We start from the raw sequence: 17,138 nt of genomic DNA, 5'->3' as shown, positions 1-17,138 counted from the left end.
GAACAGTATTTCATTCTGGGCCTACCGCAGTGCCTGGCAGTAGGCATTTCTTTTGTACCTTCCCTCCAAGACATTTTGTTTTACTTGCTGGCCTGGCATACCAGCCGATCTGCCTCACTTACTCATGCATACATATTTATCTAGGTGTATGCTCCACCGGACATTTCCAAGCCTCTTCATTCCCTGCCATGAAAGAGGATTCTGATGTTTTCCTTTCGAAAGCCATTACTTTGTATCATTTTTGAAAATCCACAATTTCTGCTAAGTAATTGAGTGTGCCATTTACCTACGTGCGCACACAGGCCTCAGAGGTATTTTCACAGGTGGCAAACCCATTGGTGCTCCCCCCTAATGGCTAGTCCAGGTACCTTTGAACTGGATGGGGTGCTTATACCCTGGGGCTGTCTAGACGGCGGGCCTAGTCTTTAACTGTGTGTGTGTGTGTGTGTGTGTGTGTGTGTGTGTGTGTGTGTGTGTGTGTGTGTGTGTGTGTGTGTGTGTGTGTGTGTGTGTGTGTGTGTGTTTGTGTGTGAAAGCACATAGATACTTTGCTGTCTGTTAAATCTGCACAGACCTCAGAGACAGAGCTCATGGTGTTAATACGAGTTTAACAGAGATGATATATGAGTAAAGAACTTGCCTTTTGCCTGATACCAATACCCCAATATTTCACACATACTCAGTTAACCAGGTGATATATCAACACAGTACCATCTCTCTCCCCCTGCAGGTTTGGGATGAACCATGACGGAGTTGGCAACGGCTGTGGCTCCCGCAGTCAGGAGACAGCCAAGCTGATGGCTGCACACATCACCATGAAGACCAACCCTTTCGTCTGGTCCGCCTGCAGCAGAGACTACATCACCAACTTCCTGGAGTGAGTGTACAGCACATACAGTACAACAAAGTGGAAGCATAAGGAGTTATAAAGTTGATAATGAGTTTATTGTGGGGTAGATTAACTGGGTGCATTCCAAGTGAGGTGACGTCCATCTTTGTTGTGTTGGGACCTCTTTTTCAGTGTCTTCTCTTGTTTGTATCCCTGTAGCTCAGGCATGGGTTCTTGCCTCAACAACGTCCCCCCCAAGCAGGATTTTTTGTACCCCACTACGGCCCCCGGCCAGGCCTACGATGCAGATGAGCAGTGCCGCTTCCAATATGGAGTGAAATCTCGGCAGTGTAAATATGGGGTACCTAATCACCTTCCTCATCTTCTTCCTCCTCCTCAAACTCGCTTGATAAGGCTGTATGGTCATTTTTACCAGGCAGATACATTCAGTACTGTATGTGTGGCCCGTGTAGGAATTAAACTCCCAACTCTGGTGCTGCAAACGCCATGCTCTAATCAACTGTCTGATCCATTAGTACCATGTGCAGATTGTCCTCTGGCATATCTTTGGCTCTCTGCCCACCCTGACCAGGGCAGCATGATGGCAGACAGAGTAGCCCCTGGATTTTGACTGATATTTATTTGTCTCCCAGCTAGAGTTTTTTCCCCCTTTTTGTTATCTAGTCCCACTGGATTTTGTCCCCATGTGTTAAGAATTTCTGAAGAAGTCTTGTGCTACCTTTATTTTATTAGACAGTCTATTTTATTGGCCCGACAGCTGAGTGAACGGACATCTGGAACAAAATAGCACTTTATAGTGTCATTATCATTGATACTATGTAGTCAGAGCATATGTATACAATAAAATACAACGCCATAAGTCTTAAATACATTAAGACCACAGAGACCAGAGGTAGTTGAACCAACCTGGTTCCGTCTGCTCCGTGTCAGTGGGCCCTCCTGGCTGGGCTCATCAGGGCCTGTTGTCTCTATATGAGCTGAAATGGACGCACTCTAACAGCTCTCTCTGTGCCTGCAGGAAGTCTGCAGTGAGCTGTGGTGCATGAGCAAGAGCAACCGCTGCATCACCAGCAGCATACCCGCCGCCGAAGGAACCATCTGTCAAACCAATACCATAGAGAAAGGGGTAAGCACTGGGATGTTCCATTACCAGCAGAAATGGGGGTGTTTGGTGTGCAAATGTCAATTTGAATTTTTTATTTATTTCAATAGTTCCACAGCTTGTCCCTCCCCTGTGTGTGTATTTTAGTGGTGCTATAAGAGGGTGTGTGTGGTCTACGGGACGAGGCCAGAGGGGGTGGACGGCGGCTGGGGTCTCTGGACTCCCTGGGAAGAGTGCAGCCGTACCTGTGGGGGAGGAGTGTCCTCCTCCATCCGCCATTGTGACAGCCCCAGGTGAGTGGTGCTGCAGATGGAGGGTGATGTGGATCTCAACTCTGTCTATAGGGATTTGCCATTGGATTCCCAGCCACTGTACGACTGTAAAGTCATAGGACTGTTTCTGACTGGCTCTTCCTAACTTCCAAGCACAACTGTTTGTTGAGGATGAGAGACATCAGTCTACCACCAATAATTTTAACACCCCACTATAATCACCCACGTGCGACAATGACAGCCGTAATAAAGTTTTAACACAGATAGTGGCAAACTGACTTCTCTCTGGTGTTTGATTGGCTTGGATAGCTAACTAATAAAAAGACAGACTGTTTGAGATTGAAACAGGGTGGTAGAGCCCGGCCAGCCAGGCGGGAGGAGAATAGATGCCAGTGTCATTGGGGAGTTTTTGTTAAATTGCACTCAGATGTGTTTCGCCTCTGCTTTTCTGGTTCCAGGCCAACCATTGGTGGAAAGTATTGTCTGGGAGAGAGGAAGCGCTTCAGATCGTGCAATATTGACGTGAGTGGTGGAGCAGAGCGAAGCAGCAGCTCTCTCTGAAAGGCCTACAGTTCCATCACATACTCATCCTGGCCAGGCCCAGCTCTCAACTCAGATCTACAGCTCTCAGACTGACCTAATTAACCGCAGCCTGCCCAGCCCCAAACTAAAGCCCTCACTTTGTGTGTGTGTGTGTGTGTGTGTGTGTGTGTGTGTGTGTGTGTGTGTGTGTGTGTGTGTGTGTGTGTGTGTGTGTGTGTGTGTGTGTGTGTGTGTGTGTGTGTGTGTGTGTGTGTGTGTGTGTGTGTGTGTGGTGGAGTGTAGAGGCTACTGTGAGTATTACTGTAAATGACTGCTGGCAGCGAGAGAGACAAGGGAGGGATACAGTGGGGGCCTGAGATTTGACTGACATACAGCTGTTTTGTGCCACTCGGTGTGTGTCTGTTTTAGGAGTGCCCTGCAGGCTCTCAGGATTTCCGGGAGATTCAGTGCTCCGACTTCGACAACGTTACTTTCAGAGGGAAATTCTACACCTGGAAACCCTACAGGGGAGGTGGGTACAGTATGTGCGTGTACCCCCCTCCACAGCAGGCTGTGTTACATCATTACAGAGGTGTCTGCTCGGTGGTCATTGCAGGCTGAAAGCGTCTGTAGATATGGAGAGAGCTGATATTAGAGCAGACACACCTGGAGTTTCCAGATAGAGAACAGAGCAGCAGCAGATGGAGGGAGCTGAGCAGCAGTAGATGGAGAGAGCTGAGCAGCAGTAGATGGAGGGAGCTGAGCAGCAGTAGATGGAGGGAGCTGAGCAGCAGTAGATGGAGGGAGCTGAGCAGCAGCAGATGGAGGGAGCTGAGCAGCAGTAGATGGAGGGAGCTGAGCAGCAGCAGGTGGAGGGAGCTGAGCAGCAGCAGATGGAGGGAGCTGAGCAGCAGTAGATGGAGAGAGCTGAGCAGCAGTAGATGGAGGGAGCTGAGCAGCAGTAGATGGAGGGAGCTGAGCAGCAGTAGATGGAGGGAGCTGAGCAGCAGCAGATGGAGAGAGCTGAGCAGCAGTAGATGGAGGGAGCTGAGCAGCAGCAGATGGAGAGAGCTGAGCAGCAGTAGATGGAGAGAGCTGAGCAGCAGTAGATGGAGGGAGCTGAGCAGCAGTAGATGGAGGGAGCTGAGCAGCAGTAGATGGAGGGAGCTGAGCAGCAGCAGATGGAGAGAGCTGAGCAGCAGTAGATGGAGGGAGGGAGTTGAGCAGCAGCAGATGGAGAGAGCTGAGCAGCAGTAGATGGAGAGAGCTGAGCAGCAGTAGATGGAGGGAGCTGAGCAGCAGCAGATGGAGAGAGCTGAGCAGCAATAGATGGAGGGAGGGAGTTGAGCAGCAGCAGATGGAGAGAGCTGAGCAGCAGCAGATGGAGGGAGCTGAGCAGCAGTAGATGGAGGGAGCTGAGCAGCAGTAGATGGAGGGAGCTGAGCAGCAGTAGATGGAGAGAGCTGAGCAGCAGTAGATGGAGGGAGCTGAGCAGCAGCAGATGGAGGGAGCTGAGCAGCAGTAGATGGAGGGAGCTGAGCAGCAGCAGATGGAGAGAGCTGAGCAGCAGTAGATGGAGGGAGCTGAGCAGCAGTAGATGGAGGGAGCTGAGCAGCAGTAGATGGAGGGAGCTGAGCAGCAGCAGATGGAGGGAGCTGAGCAGCAGTAGATGGAGAGAGCTGAGCAGCAGTAGATGGAGGGAGCTGAGCAGCAGCAGATGGAGAGAGCTGAGCAGCAGTAGATGGAGAGAGCTGAGCAGCAGTAGATGGAGGGAGCTGAGCAGCAGCAGATGGAGGGAGCTGAGCAGCAGTAGATGGAGGGAGCTGAGCAGCAGCAGATGGAGAGAGCTGAGCAGCAGTAGATGGAGGGAGCTGAGCAGCAGTAGATGGAGGGAGCTGAGCAGCAGTAGATGGAGGGAGCTGAGCAGCAGCAGATGGAGGGAGCTGAGCAGCAGTAGATGGAGAGAGCTGAGCAGCAGTAGATGGAGGGAGCTGAGCAGCAGCAGATGGAGAGAGCTGAGCAGCAGTAGATGGAGAGAGCTGAGCAGCAGTAGATGGAGGGAGCTGAGCAGCAGCAGATGGAGGGAGCTGAGCAGCAGTAGATGGAGGGAGCTGAGCAGCAGTAGATGGAGAGAGCTGAGCAGCAGCAGATGGAGGGAGCTGAGCAGCAGTAGATGGAGGGAGCTGAGCAGCAGTAGATGGAGGGAGCTGAGCAGCAGTAGATGGAGGGAGGGAGTTGAGCCGCAGTAGATGGAGGGAGCTGAGCAGCAGTAGATGGAGGGAGTTGAGCAGCAGCAGATGGAGGGAGCTGAGCAGCAGTAGATGGAGGGAGCTGAGCAGCAGTAGATGGAGAGAGCTGGGCAGCAGTAGATAGAGAGAGCTGAGCAGCAGCAGATGGAGGGAGCTGAGCAGCAGTAGATGGAGGGAGGGAGTTGAGCAGCAGTAGATGGAGGGAGCTGAGCAGCAGTAGATGGAGGGAGCTGAGCAGCAGCAGATGGAGGGTGCTGAGCAGCAGTAGATGGAGGGAGCTGAGCAGCAGTAGATGGAGGGAGTTGAGCAGCAGCAGATGGAGGGAGCTGAGCAGCAGTAGATGGAGGGAGTTGAGCAGCAGCAGATGGAGGGAGCTGAGCAGCAGCAGATGGAGGGTGCTGAGCAGCAGTAGATGGAGGGAGCTGAGCAGCAGTAGATGGAGGGAGTTGAGCAGCAGCAGATGGAGGGAGCTGAGCAGCAGTAGATGGAGGGAGTTGAGCAGCAGCAGATGGAGGGAGCTGAGCAGCAGTAGATGGAGGGAGCTGAGCAGCAGTAGATAGAGAGAGCTGAGCAGCAGAGTACTGCCAGACAGTGGGCCCAGAAAGGGAAGAGGGGAGAGCAGAAAATAAGAGAGGAGAAGAGGGGAAAGCTGAAGAAAGTTTACTGTCTGGCTCCCATATGCTTGTTCTGGAAAGTCTATCCCCAGCTGGAATTCCTGTGCTTGATGAGCGCTGCGCTGGACGCAAAAGATAAATACTTTCGACGACATAACTGCCTTTAATCTACCAGTCCAATAACATAATGGCTTACAGAGAGGCCCTCTCCAACTCCAGGCAACAAGTGCTTCTTTCATCAAGTCAGCTGATTTTACAATGGAAATCCCTTGCAACTGTTAAAATACTAGCTGTGCCATGGTCTGCCCTGCGTTATGGCCAGATCCCACATCCCAGCCCCCTTCTCTCCCCTCACTCACTCACTCACTCCTTCACTCCCCATTCCTTTTTCTTTCTCCGTCTCTATCCTGCTTTCTTCCTACTCTCTTTCTCATTTCCTCTCTCCTTCTCTCTGTCCTGTACTCAGACACCTCTAGCAAGCCGTCGGGCTTGACTCAGGCAGCCAAGGACAGTTCATTAAATAAAGCGTGCAGCGTTTTAGCAGTCATATTTGTTTTTTGAGAGGCATGAGCCATTCACATTGTTGCACTCAGTCCAACAACCTTCGCAGGCAGCCTTCCTCCAGCAGGCCCCGCAAGTCAGTCAGTCAGCCAGCCTCCATCCATCCAGCATCCAAACCTGTTTCGCTTCAGACTGGAAGCAGGCATGCCAAAGCACAGCACCATGGGAGTTAGAGTTTTCCATCATCCCACCACTTTATCGTCCGCTAGCCTCGCAGGCACCAAATAGTGTACCTGTACCTACAGTGCCAGCACAAACAGAGCCCAAAGTGAGCTTTTCAAACAGTGGAACTAGCTTGAAATGGGTATATTTGGCTAGTGCACAGCCGTGGCAGTATTAGATTACTTGTTAAGGCCCATAAACTGATATGTTAGTGCACGGCTGCTCACCCAGTCTGCAGGGGGGTTGTGAGGGGGGTTGTGGTGGGCTATGACACCCTGGCTGAGAGAGGCTTCCTGGGAGACTTGGTGGAAAGTCTGCTTCCTGGTCCTGGTTGTGACTGCCAGTTGTTTAGGGCATGATTAGCACTTTATTCCTGCTCTCACATGACCAGAGCCTGGCCAGGTTATAATGCTGACCAAAGGGTGGTGATGGTGAGTAAAGTGAGACCATGTGTGTGGTTCTGTTGTGTTGCATTGTGTGGATGTGTGTGTATGTGGGAGCAGGTGTGCTGGTGTGTTTCCGTGCTGAGACATTGATTGGCCTTGTCAGCCAGTAAGATAGCTCAGTGTGGTCGCTGGCATGCTCAGTAAAGTGACAGAAATGAGAGCACCTGTCAGTGCACAAATAACCCCGCCCCCAGTCCACCCCTCTCTCTCTCTCTTTCCCCTCTCCCTCTCTCTCCTCTCTCCCTCTCTTTCCTCTCTCTCTCTTTCCTCTCTCCCTCTCTCCCTCTCTTTCCTCTCTCCCTTTCTTTCCTCTCTCCCTCTCTTTCCTTTCTCCCTCTCTCTCCTCTCTCCCTCTCTCTCCTCTCTTTCCTCTCTCCCTGTCAGTTTTTGTGCTAGTCTGCATGATAACCACATTCCTCTTTCACAGGGAATCTGCTGAGAGATGCACTATTTCTGTTAGCTCCCTCTGTTTTTTTGTTGTGAGCTTTTGTGTGGTTGTGGGTGAGTGTGGGGGGGACTTAATCACATTCAGCTGCTTGTTCTCTTGATGTTAGCAATCCAAACTGTGCTCTCCTCCCTCTAGACCCCGTCTACCTCCCCCTCTGCTTTTGGCACCCGAGTCCTTACAGCTGTGGGAGAACAAATTAACTGCATCGAACATAAAACCCAAAAGCTCATTAAAATACCATGCGTGGCCATCAGACACATTAGATCAGCCTGTGGGGTTTCTCAGTAATGAAGGTGAACGGATTCATTGTATTGTGCTTCACCCAAAAGTAGGTATCAGGTCTGGAAGTGCTAAAAAAAGCTATTTGTTATTGTGTTGGCGTTAATGTTGCTAACACGACACGGCAGCAGAGCAGCATACGTGTTTGAGCAAAGAAATTATGTGGAAAACAGTGTGTGTACTATATAAATGGCTGAGTTTGGTGTTGTCTCTGCTGGCTGCTGCAGATGAGATTCTATAGGGGACCTCCACAGCTGCTAGTTTTTTTTTTTTTTTTTTTACCCTCCTTTTTCTCCCCAATTTAATTATTGTCTCATCACTGCAACTCCCCAACTGGCTCGGGAGAGGCGAAGGTAGAGTCATGAGTCCCCCGAAACATGACCTGCCTAACCGTGCTCCTTAACACCTGCCAGCCAGCCGCACCTATGTGTCAGAGGAAACGCCAGCCAGTTGGCAACCGGGGTCAGCCTGCAGGCACTCAGCCTGCCACAAGAAGTCGCTAGAGCGCGATGAGCCAAGTAAAGCCCCACCCTCCCCTAACCCAGACGTGCCTGGCCAATTGTGCACCGTCCCGGCGCAGCCCGGGAATGAACCCGGGTCTGTAGTAACTCCTCTAGCACTGCAATGTGCCTTAGACCACTGAGCCACTCAGGAGGCCCTCAGCCAGATTAAAAAGCTAGATTGTGTTGTTTACCAAGAGTATTACATGACACCTAATGAAACGTACAGCTCTTAATAACCTCTGACTTATTTATTATGGTATTGTCAAGTCCATGCCAAAACACATGGGCTCTTGTCAAGATCTTTTTGTAATGGCTTAGATATTGGACTGACAGACCAGGTTGCGGGTTCAAGTCCCACTTGGGCTTACCTCAGAAATCTAAATTGAATGATGGATCTGTTACTGTTTGCCTGTATTGATTTGTTTCATGTTCCTCTTCTCTGTTGACCAGGTGGAGTGAAGTTCTGCTCTCTGAACTGCCTGGCGGAGGGATATAACTTCTACACAGAGCGTGCTCCGGCTGTGGTGGACGGGACGCCATGTCGAGACGACTCTCTGGATGTCTGTGTGAACGGAGAGTGCAAGGTGAGACTGTTCTGTCCTTTCTATCCCTCATTTATCTCCCTCTTTTCCTCCCTCCCATCCTCCTACTAGTCTTGCTGAATGGTAAATCCATTTGAATTCAATAACTTTTTGACAGCACCCCTTTTGAACGAATTTGAACAAAACCTTCCATACATATTTGCCCATTGTAGAAGTGCTCAGAAAGTGACTTTTCATACCTGAATGCCAAAACAATCAGGAGATAAAGGTGGTCAAAAACATTTTGCATACCCCACCATCCTTGCCTTCATCACTGGAAAAGATAAACGGTTGAGATTGATATAATTTTAAAGCTTACAGACATGGTTGTCAAACTATTTTATAATTGCTGGAAATAAGTTATTTAATACAAATTTGGTTATTTTATTTTTTTTACCTTTAATGTCAATTGTCTAACAATGTGTAATTATCTAATAATGTTCGCATATGTTGTAGCTTAGACCATGTTTTACATTATCTACGTTTTTTGTGTCATGTTTTGGCTGATAAATTTACATTGAAATGTTTGTCATTTAACAGACTCTCTTATCCAGAGCGACTTACAGTAAAGTGTGTTCAACTTAAGATAGCTAGGTGGGACAACCACTTCTCAGTCATAATAAGTACATGTTTCTTCAATAAAGTGAAGTCAGCTACACAGTCAAGGGTTTTTCTTTATTTTTACTGTTTTCTACATTGTAGAATAATAGTGAAGGCATCAAAACTATAAAATAACATACGAAAAAAATATATGTACACTGCTCAAAAAAATAAAGGGAACACTAAAATAACACATCCTAGATCTGAATGAATGAAATATTCTTATTAAATACTTTTTTCTTTACATAGTTGAATGTGCTGACAACAGAATCACACAAAAATGATCAATGGAAATCAAATTTATCAACCCATGGAGGTCTGAATTTGGAGTCACACTCAAAATTAAAGTGGAAAACCACACTACAGGCTGATCCAACTTTGATGTAATGTTCTTAAAACAAGTCAAAATGAGGCTCAGTAGTGTGTGTGGCCTCCACGTGCCTGTATGACATCCCTACAATGCCTGGGCATGCTCCTGATGAGGTGGTGGATGGTCTCCTGAGGGATCTCCTCCCAGACCTGGACTAAAGCATCCGCCAACTCCTGGACAGTCTGTGGTGCAATGTGGCGTTGGTGGATGGAGCGAGACATGATGTCCCAGATGTGCTCAATTGGATTCAGGTCTGGGGAGCGGGCGGACCAGTCCATAGCATCAATGCCTTCCTCTTGTAGGAACTGCTGACACACTCCAGCCACATAAGGTCTAGCATTGTCTTGCATTAGGAGGAACCCAGGGCCAACCGCACCAGCATATGGTCTCACAAGGGGTCTGAGGATCTCATCTCGGTACCTAATGGCAGTCAGGCTACCTCTGGTGAGCACATGGAGGGCTGTGCGGCCCCCCAAAGAAATGCCACCCCACACCATGACTGACCCACCGCCAAACTGGTCATGCTGGAGGATGTTGCAGGCAGCAGAACGTTCTCCACGCCGTCTCCAGACTGTCACGTCTGTCACATGTGCTCAGTGTGAACCTGCTTTCATCTGTGAAGAGCACAGGGCACCAGTGGCGAATGCACATTTGCACATTTGTGGCATGCTGGAGGTCATTTTGCAGGGCTCTGGCAGTGCTCCTCCTGCTCCTCCTTGCACAAAGACGGAGGTAGCGGTCCTGCTGCTGGGTTGTTGCTCTCCTACGGCCTCCTCCACATCTCCTGATGTACTGGCCTGTCTCCTGGTAGCGCCTCCATGCTCTGGACACTACGCTGACAGACATAGCAAACCTTCTTGCCACAGCTCGCATTGATGTGCCATCCTGGATGAATCAAATCAAATCAAATGTATTTATATAGCCCTTCGTACATCAGCTGATATCTCAAAGTGCTGTACATAAACCCAGCCTAAAACCCCAAACAGCAAGCAATGCAGGTGTAGAAGCACGGTGGCTAGGAAAAACTCCCTAGAAAGGCCAAAACCTAGGAAGAAACCTAGAGAGGAACCAGGCTATGTGGGGTGGCCAGTCCTCTTCTGGCTGTGCCGGGTGGAGATTATAACAGAACATGGCCAAGATGTTCAAATGTTCATAAATGACCAGCATGGTCGAATAATAATAAGGCAGAACAGTTGAAACTGGAGCAGCAGCACAGCCAGGTGGACTGGGGACAGCAAGGAGTCATCATGTCAGGTAGTCCTGGGGCATGGTCCTAGGGCTCAGGTCCTCCGAGAGAGAGAAAGAGAGAAGGAGAGAATTAGAGAACGCACACTTAGATTCACACAGGACACCGAATAGGACAGGAGAAGTACTCCAGATATAACAAACTGACCCTAGCCCCCCGACACATAAACTACTGCAGCATAAATACTGGAGGCTGAGACAGGAGGGGTCAGGAGACACTGTGGCCCCATCCGAGGACACCCCCGGACAGGGCCAAACAGGAAGGATATAACCCCACCCACTTTGCCAAAGCACAGCCCCCACAACACTAGAGGCATATCTTCAACCACCAACTTACCATCCTGAGACAAGGCTGAGTATAGCCCACAAAGACCTCCGCCACGGCACAACCCAAGGGGGGGGGGGGGGGCGCCAACCCAGACAGGATGACCACATCAGTGACTCAGCCCACACAGGTGACGCACCCCCTCCAGGGACGGCATGAGAGAGCCCCAGTAAAGCCAGTGACTCAGCCCCTGAATAGGGTTAGAGGCAGAGAATCCCAGTGGAAAGAGGGGAACCGGCCAGGCAGAGACAGCAAGGGCGGTTCGTTGCTCCAGAGCCTTTCCGTTCACCCTCCCACTCCTGGGCCAGACTACACTCAATCATATGACCCACTGAAGAGATGAGTCTTCAGTAGAGACTTAAAGGTTGAGACCGAGTTTGCGTCTCTGACATGGGTAGGCAGACCGTTCCATAAAAATTGAGCTCTATAGGAGAAAGCCCTGCCTCCAGCTGTTTGCTTAAAAATTCTAGGGACAATTAGGAGGCCTGCGTCTTGTGACCGTAGCGTACGTGTAGGTATGTACGGCAGGACCAAATCAGAGAGATAGGTAGGAGCAAGCCCATGTAATGCTTTGTAGGTTAGCAGTAAAACCTTGAAATCAGCCCTTGCTTTGACAGGAAGCCAGTGTAGAGAGGCTAGCACTGGAGTAATATGATACATTTTTTGGGTTCTAGTCAGGATTCTAGCAGCCGTATTTAGCACTAACTGAAGTTTATTTAGTGCTTTATCCGGGTAGCCGGAAAGTAGAGCATTGCAGTAGTCTAACCTGGAAGTGACAAAAGCATGGATTAATTTTTCTGCATCATTTTTGGACAGAAAGTTTCTGATTTTTGCAATGTTACGTAGATGGAAAAAAGCTGTCCTTGAAATGGTCTTGATATGTTCTTCAAAAGAGAGATCAGGGTCCAGAGTAACGCCGAGGTCCTTCAGTTTTATTTGAGACGACTGTACAACCATTAAGATTAATTGTCAGATTCAACAGAAGATCTCTTTGTTTCTTGGGACCTAGAACAAGCATCTCTGTTTTGTCCGAGTTTAAAAGTAGAAAGTTTGCAGCCATCCACTTCCTTATGTCTGAAACACATTCTTCTAGCAAGGGCAATTTTGGGGCTTCACCATGTTTAATTGAAATGTACAGCTGTGTGTCATCCGCATAGCAGTGAAAGTTAACATTATGTTTTCGAATGACATCCCCAAGAGGTAAAATATATAGTGAAAACAATAGTGGTCCTAAAACGGAACCTTGAGGAACACCGAAATTTACAGTTGATTTGTCAGAGGACAAACCGTTCACAGAGACAAACTGATATCTTTCCGACAGATAAGATCTAAACCAGGCCAGAACTTGTCCGTGTAGACCAATTTGGGTTTCCAATCTCTCCAAAAGAATGTGGTGATCGATGGTATCAAAAGCAGCACTAAGGTCTAGGAGCACGAGGACAGATGCAGAGCCTCGGTCCGATGCCATTAAAATGTAATTTACCACCTTCACAAGTGCCGTCTCAGTGCTATGATGGGGTCTAAAACCAGACTGAAGCATTTCGTATACATTGTTTGTCTTCAGGAAGGCAGTGAGTTGTTGCGCAACAGCCTTTTCTAAAATTTTTGAGAGGAATGGAAGATTCGATATAGGCCGATAGTTTTTTATATTTTCTGGGTCAAGGTTTGGCTTTTTCAAGAGAGGCTTTATTACTGCCACTTTTAGTGAGTTTGGTACACATCCGGTGGATAGAGAGCCGTTTATTATGTTCAACATAGGAGGGCCAAGCACAGGAAGCAGCTCTTTCAGTAGTTTAGTTGGAATAGGGTCCAGTATGCAGCTTGAAGGTTTAGAGGCCATGATTATTTTCATCATTGTGTCAAGAGATATAGTACTAAAACACTTGAGCGTCTCTCTTGATCCTAGGTCCTGGCAGAGTTGTGCAGACTCAGGACAACTGAGCTTTGAAGGAATACGCAGATTTAAGGAGGAGTCCGTAATTTGCTTTCTAATAATCATAATATTTTCCTCAAAGAAGTTCATGAATTTATCACTGCTAAAGTGAAAGTCATCCTCTCTTGGGGAATGCTGCTTTTTAGTTAGCTTTGCGACAGTATCAAAAAGGAATTTCGGATTGTTCTTATTTTCCTCAATTAAGTTAGAAAAATAGGATGATCGAGCAGCAGTAAGGGCTCTTCGGTACTTCACAGTACTGTCTTTCCAAGCTAGTCAGAAGACTTCCAGTTTGGTGTGGCGCCATTTCCGTTCCAATTTTCTGGAAGCTTGCTTCAGAGCTCGGGTATTTTCTGTGTACCAGGGAGCTAGTTTCTTATGAGAAATGTTTTTAGTTTTTAGGGGTGCAACTGCATCTAGGGTATTGCGCAAGGTTAAGTTGAGTTCCTCAGTTAAGTGGTTAACTGATTTTTGTCCTCTGGCGTCCTTGGGTAGACAGAGGGAATCTGGAAGGACATCAAGGAATCTTTGTGTTGTCTGTGAATTTATAGCACGACTTTTGATGATCCTTGGTTGGGGTCTGAGCAGATTATTTGTTGCAATTGCAAACGTAATAAAATGGTGGTCCGATAGTCCAGGATTATGAGGAAAAACATTAAGATCCACAACATTTATTCCATGGGACAAAACTAGGTCCAGCGTATGACTGTGACAGTGAGTGGGTCCAGAGACATGTTGGACAAAACCCACTGAGTCGATGATGGCTCCGAAAGCCTTTTGGAGTGGGTCTGTGGACTTTTCCATGTGAATATTAAAGTCACCAAAGATTAGAATATTATCCGCTATGACTACAAGGTCCGATAGGAATTCAGGGAACTCAGTGAGGAACGCTGTATATGGCCCAGGAGGCCTGTAAACAGTAGCTATAAAAGGTGATTGAGTAGGCTGCATAGATTTCATGACTAGAAGCTCAAAAGACGAAAACGTCATTTTTTTTTTTGTAAATTGAAATTTGCTATCGTAAATGTTAGCAACACCTCCGCCTTTGCGGGATGCACGGGGGATATGGTCACTAGTGTAGCCAGGAGGTGAGGCCTCATTTAACACAGTAAATTCATCAGGCTTAAGCCATGTTTCAGTCAGGCCAATCACATCAAGATTATGATCAGTGATTAGTTAATTGACTATAATTGCCTTTGAAGTAAGGGATCTAACATTAAGTAGCCCTATTTTGAGATGTGAGGTATCATGATCTCTTTCAATAATGACAGGAATGGAGGGATGAGCTGCACTACCTGAGCCACTTGTGTGGGTTGTAGACTCCGTCTCATGCTACCACTAGAGTGAAAGCACCGCCAGCATTCAAAAGTGACCAAAACATCAGCCAGGAAGCATAGGAACTGAGAAGTGGTCTGTGGTCACCACCTGCAGAACCACTCCTGTATTGGGGGTGTCTTGCTAATTGCCTATAATTTCCACCTGTTGTCTATTCCATTTGCACAACAGCATGTGAAATTTGTCAATCAGTGTTGCTTCCTAAGTGGACAGTTTGATTTCACAGAAGTGTGATTGACTTGGATTTACATTGTGTTGTTTAAGTGTTCCCTTTATTTTTTTGAGCAGTGTATATATTTCAGCTTTATTTAACCAGGTAGGCGAGTTGAGAACAAGTTCTCATTTACAACTGCAACCTGGCCAAAGCAGTACGACACAAACACAGATTTACACTTGGAAAAACAAACTTACAGTCAATAACACAATAGAAAAGTCTATATACAGTGTGTGCAAATGAAGTAAGATTAGGGAGGTAAGGCAATAAATAGGCCATAGTGGCGAAATAATTACAATTTAGCAATTAAATACTGGAGTGATAGATGGGCAGAAGATGAATTTGCAAGTAGAGATACTGGGGAGCAAAGAAGCAAAAAAAAACTATATGGGGATGAGGTAGTTGAGTCATGTAGTAACCAAAGAAAGTGTTAAACAAATCAAAATACATTTTATATTTTAGATTCTTCAAAGTAGCCACCCTTTGCCTTGATGACAGCTTTGCACACTCTTGGCATTCTCTCAACCAGCTCAATTAACAGGTGTGCCTTGTTAAAAGTTAATTTGTGGAATTTTTCCCCAAACTTGGAACTCACGCGCCACCTATATGGACTACACCGGTTGTAAAGTGGATTAATGTGCTTCATTTTAAGAATTAAGCAATAAACATAGCAGCATGAGAAAGCTGGGGTCCTCTTATAAATAGCGACCAGTCAAAACTCTTGTTTTCACACGCAATTTGCTTACCGCCCTAATAGGTCCGCAGACGACGCAATCACACTGCCCTAACCCATCTGGACAAGAGGAATAGCTGTGTAAGAATGCTGTTCATCGACTACAGCTCAGCATTTAACACCGTAGTACCCTCCAAACTCGTCATTAATCGCGAGACCCTGGGTCTCAACCCAGCCCTGTGCAACTGGGTCCTGGACTTTCTGACGGGACGCCGCCAGGTGTTGAGGGTAGGAAACAACATCTCCACCCCGCTGATCTCAACACTGGGGCCCCAACAGGGTGCGTTCTCAGTCCTCTCCTGTACTCCCTGTTCACCTATGACTGCGTGGCCATGCACGCCTCCAACTCAAATCATCAAGTTTGTAGACGACACTACAGTGGTAGGCTTGATTACCAACAATGACGAGACAGCCTACATACAGGGAGGAGGTGAGGACCCTCGGAGTGTGGTGTCAGGAAAATAACCTCACTCAACGTCAACAAAACAAAGGAGATGATTGTGGACTTCAGGAAACAGCAGAGCACCCCCCTATCCACATCGACGGGACAGTAGTGGAGAAGGTGGGAAGTTTTAAGTTCCTCGGGGTACACATCACAGACAAACTGAAATGGTCCACCCACACAGACAGCGTGGTGAAGAAGGTGCAGCAGCGCCTCTTCAACCTCAGGAGGCTGAAGAAATTTGGCTTGTCACCAAAAACAAACTTTTACAGATGCACAATCGAGAGCATCGTGGCGGGCTGTATTGCTACGGCAACTGCTCCGCCCACAACCGTAAGGCTCTCCAGAGGGTAGTGAGGTCTGCACAACGCATCACCGGGGGCAAACTACCTGCCCTCCAGGACACCTACACCACCCGATGTCACAGGAAGGCCAAAAAGATCAAGGACAACAACCACCCGAGCCACTGCCTGTTCACCCCGCTATCATCCAGAAGGCGAGGTCAGTACAGGTGCATCAAAGCTGGGACCGAGAGACTGAAAAACAGCTTCTACTGTATCTCAAGGCCATCAGACTGTTAAACAGCCATCACTAACATTGAGTGGCTGCTTCCAACATACTGACTCAAATCTCTAGCCACTTAATAATTAAAAATTGGATGTAATAAATGTATCACTAGTCACTTTAAACAATGCCACTTTATATAATGTTTACATACCCATCTCATATGTATATGCTGTACTCTATAACATCTACTGCATCTACTTGCCTATGCCGTTCGGCCATCGCTCATCCATATATTTACATGTGTCACGTTCGTCATATTGATGAGACCAAGGCGCAGCGTGATAAGCATACATGCTTCTTTTAATGAAGGGGAAACCACAAAACAAACGCGACGCTATCTAACAACGAGTGCTGACATACAACTACACATAGACAATAACCCACAAAACCAACATGGGAAAATGGCAACCTAAATAGGTTGATGATTGGGTCCCCAATCAGACACAACGACAAACAGCTGCCTCTGATTGGGAACCAATTTAGGCCACCATAGACCTAAATATACCTAGACAAATCAAAACCCCATAGATGTACAAAAAAACTTAGACAAGACGAAAACACACATACCACCCTCGTCACACCCTGACCTAACCAAAATAATAAAGAAAACAAAGATAACTAAGGTCAGGGCGTGACAATATGTACAAATTCTTATTCATTCCTTTACACTTGTGTGTATAAGGTAGTAGTTTTGGAATTGTTAGGTTAGATTACTCGTTGGTTATTACTGCATGGTCGGAACTAGAAGCACAAGCATTTCACTACACTCACATTAACATCTGCTA

General features: G+C 47.5%; 1 protein-coding gene across 3 annotated transcripts in view; it reads left to right on the top strand.

The window, feature by feature from the left end:
• Positions 1 to 17,138, top strand: part of LOC110521508 (A disintegrin and metalloproteinase with thrombospondin motifs 6) — a 67,382-nt gene that overhangs the window by 24,239 nt on the left and 26,005 nt on the right. For 2 of the 3 annotated variants that reach the window (XM_036968614.2, XM_090231475.1), the window contains exons 10-16: positions 731 to 877; positions 1,049 to 1,190; positions 1,869 to 1,976; positions 2,100 to 2,245; positions 2,683 to 2,746; positions 3,176 to 3,278; positions 8,459 to 8,592. In XM_036968614.2, the coding sequence (XP_036824509.2) occupies positions 731 to 877; positions 1,049 to 1,190; positions 1,869 to 1,976; positions 2,100 to 2,245; positions 2,683 to 2,746; positions 3,176 to 3,278; positions 8,459 to 8,592 (844 nt within the window). Of the gene's footprint in view, positions 1 to 730; positions 878 to 1,048; positions 1,191 to 1,868; positions 1,977 to 2,099; positions 2,246 to 2,682; positions 2,747 to 3,175; positions 3,279 to 8,458; positions 8,593 to 17,138 lie in introns of those variants that run through there. The other variant, XM_090231476.1, reaches the window with a different exon arrangement.

The sequence above is a fragment of the Oncorhynchus mykiss genome, chromosome 4, assembly GCF_057628025.1.
Source record: "Oncorhynchus mykiss isolate SJ-2025 chromosome 4, ASM5762802v1, whole genome shotgun sequence".
In the NCBI taxonomy this organism is placed as follows: Eukaryota; Metazoa; Chordata; class Actinopteri; order Salmoniformes; family Salmonidae; genus Oncorhynchus; species Oncorhynchus mykiss.
This window is presented reverse-complemented; position numbering and strand designations above follow the sequence as displayed.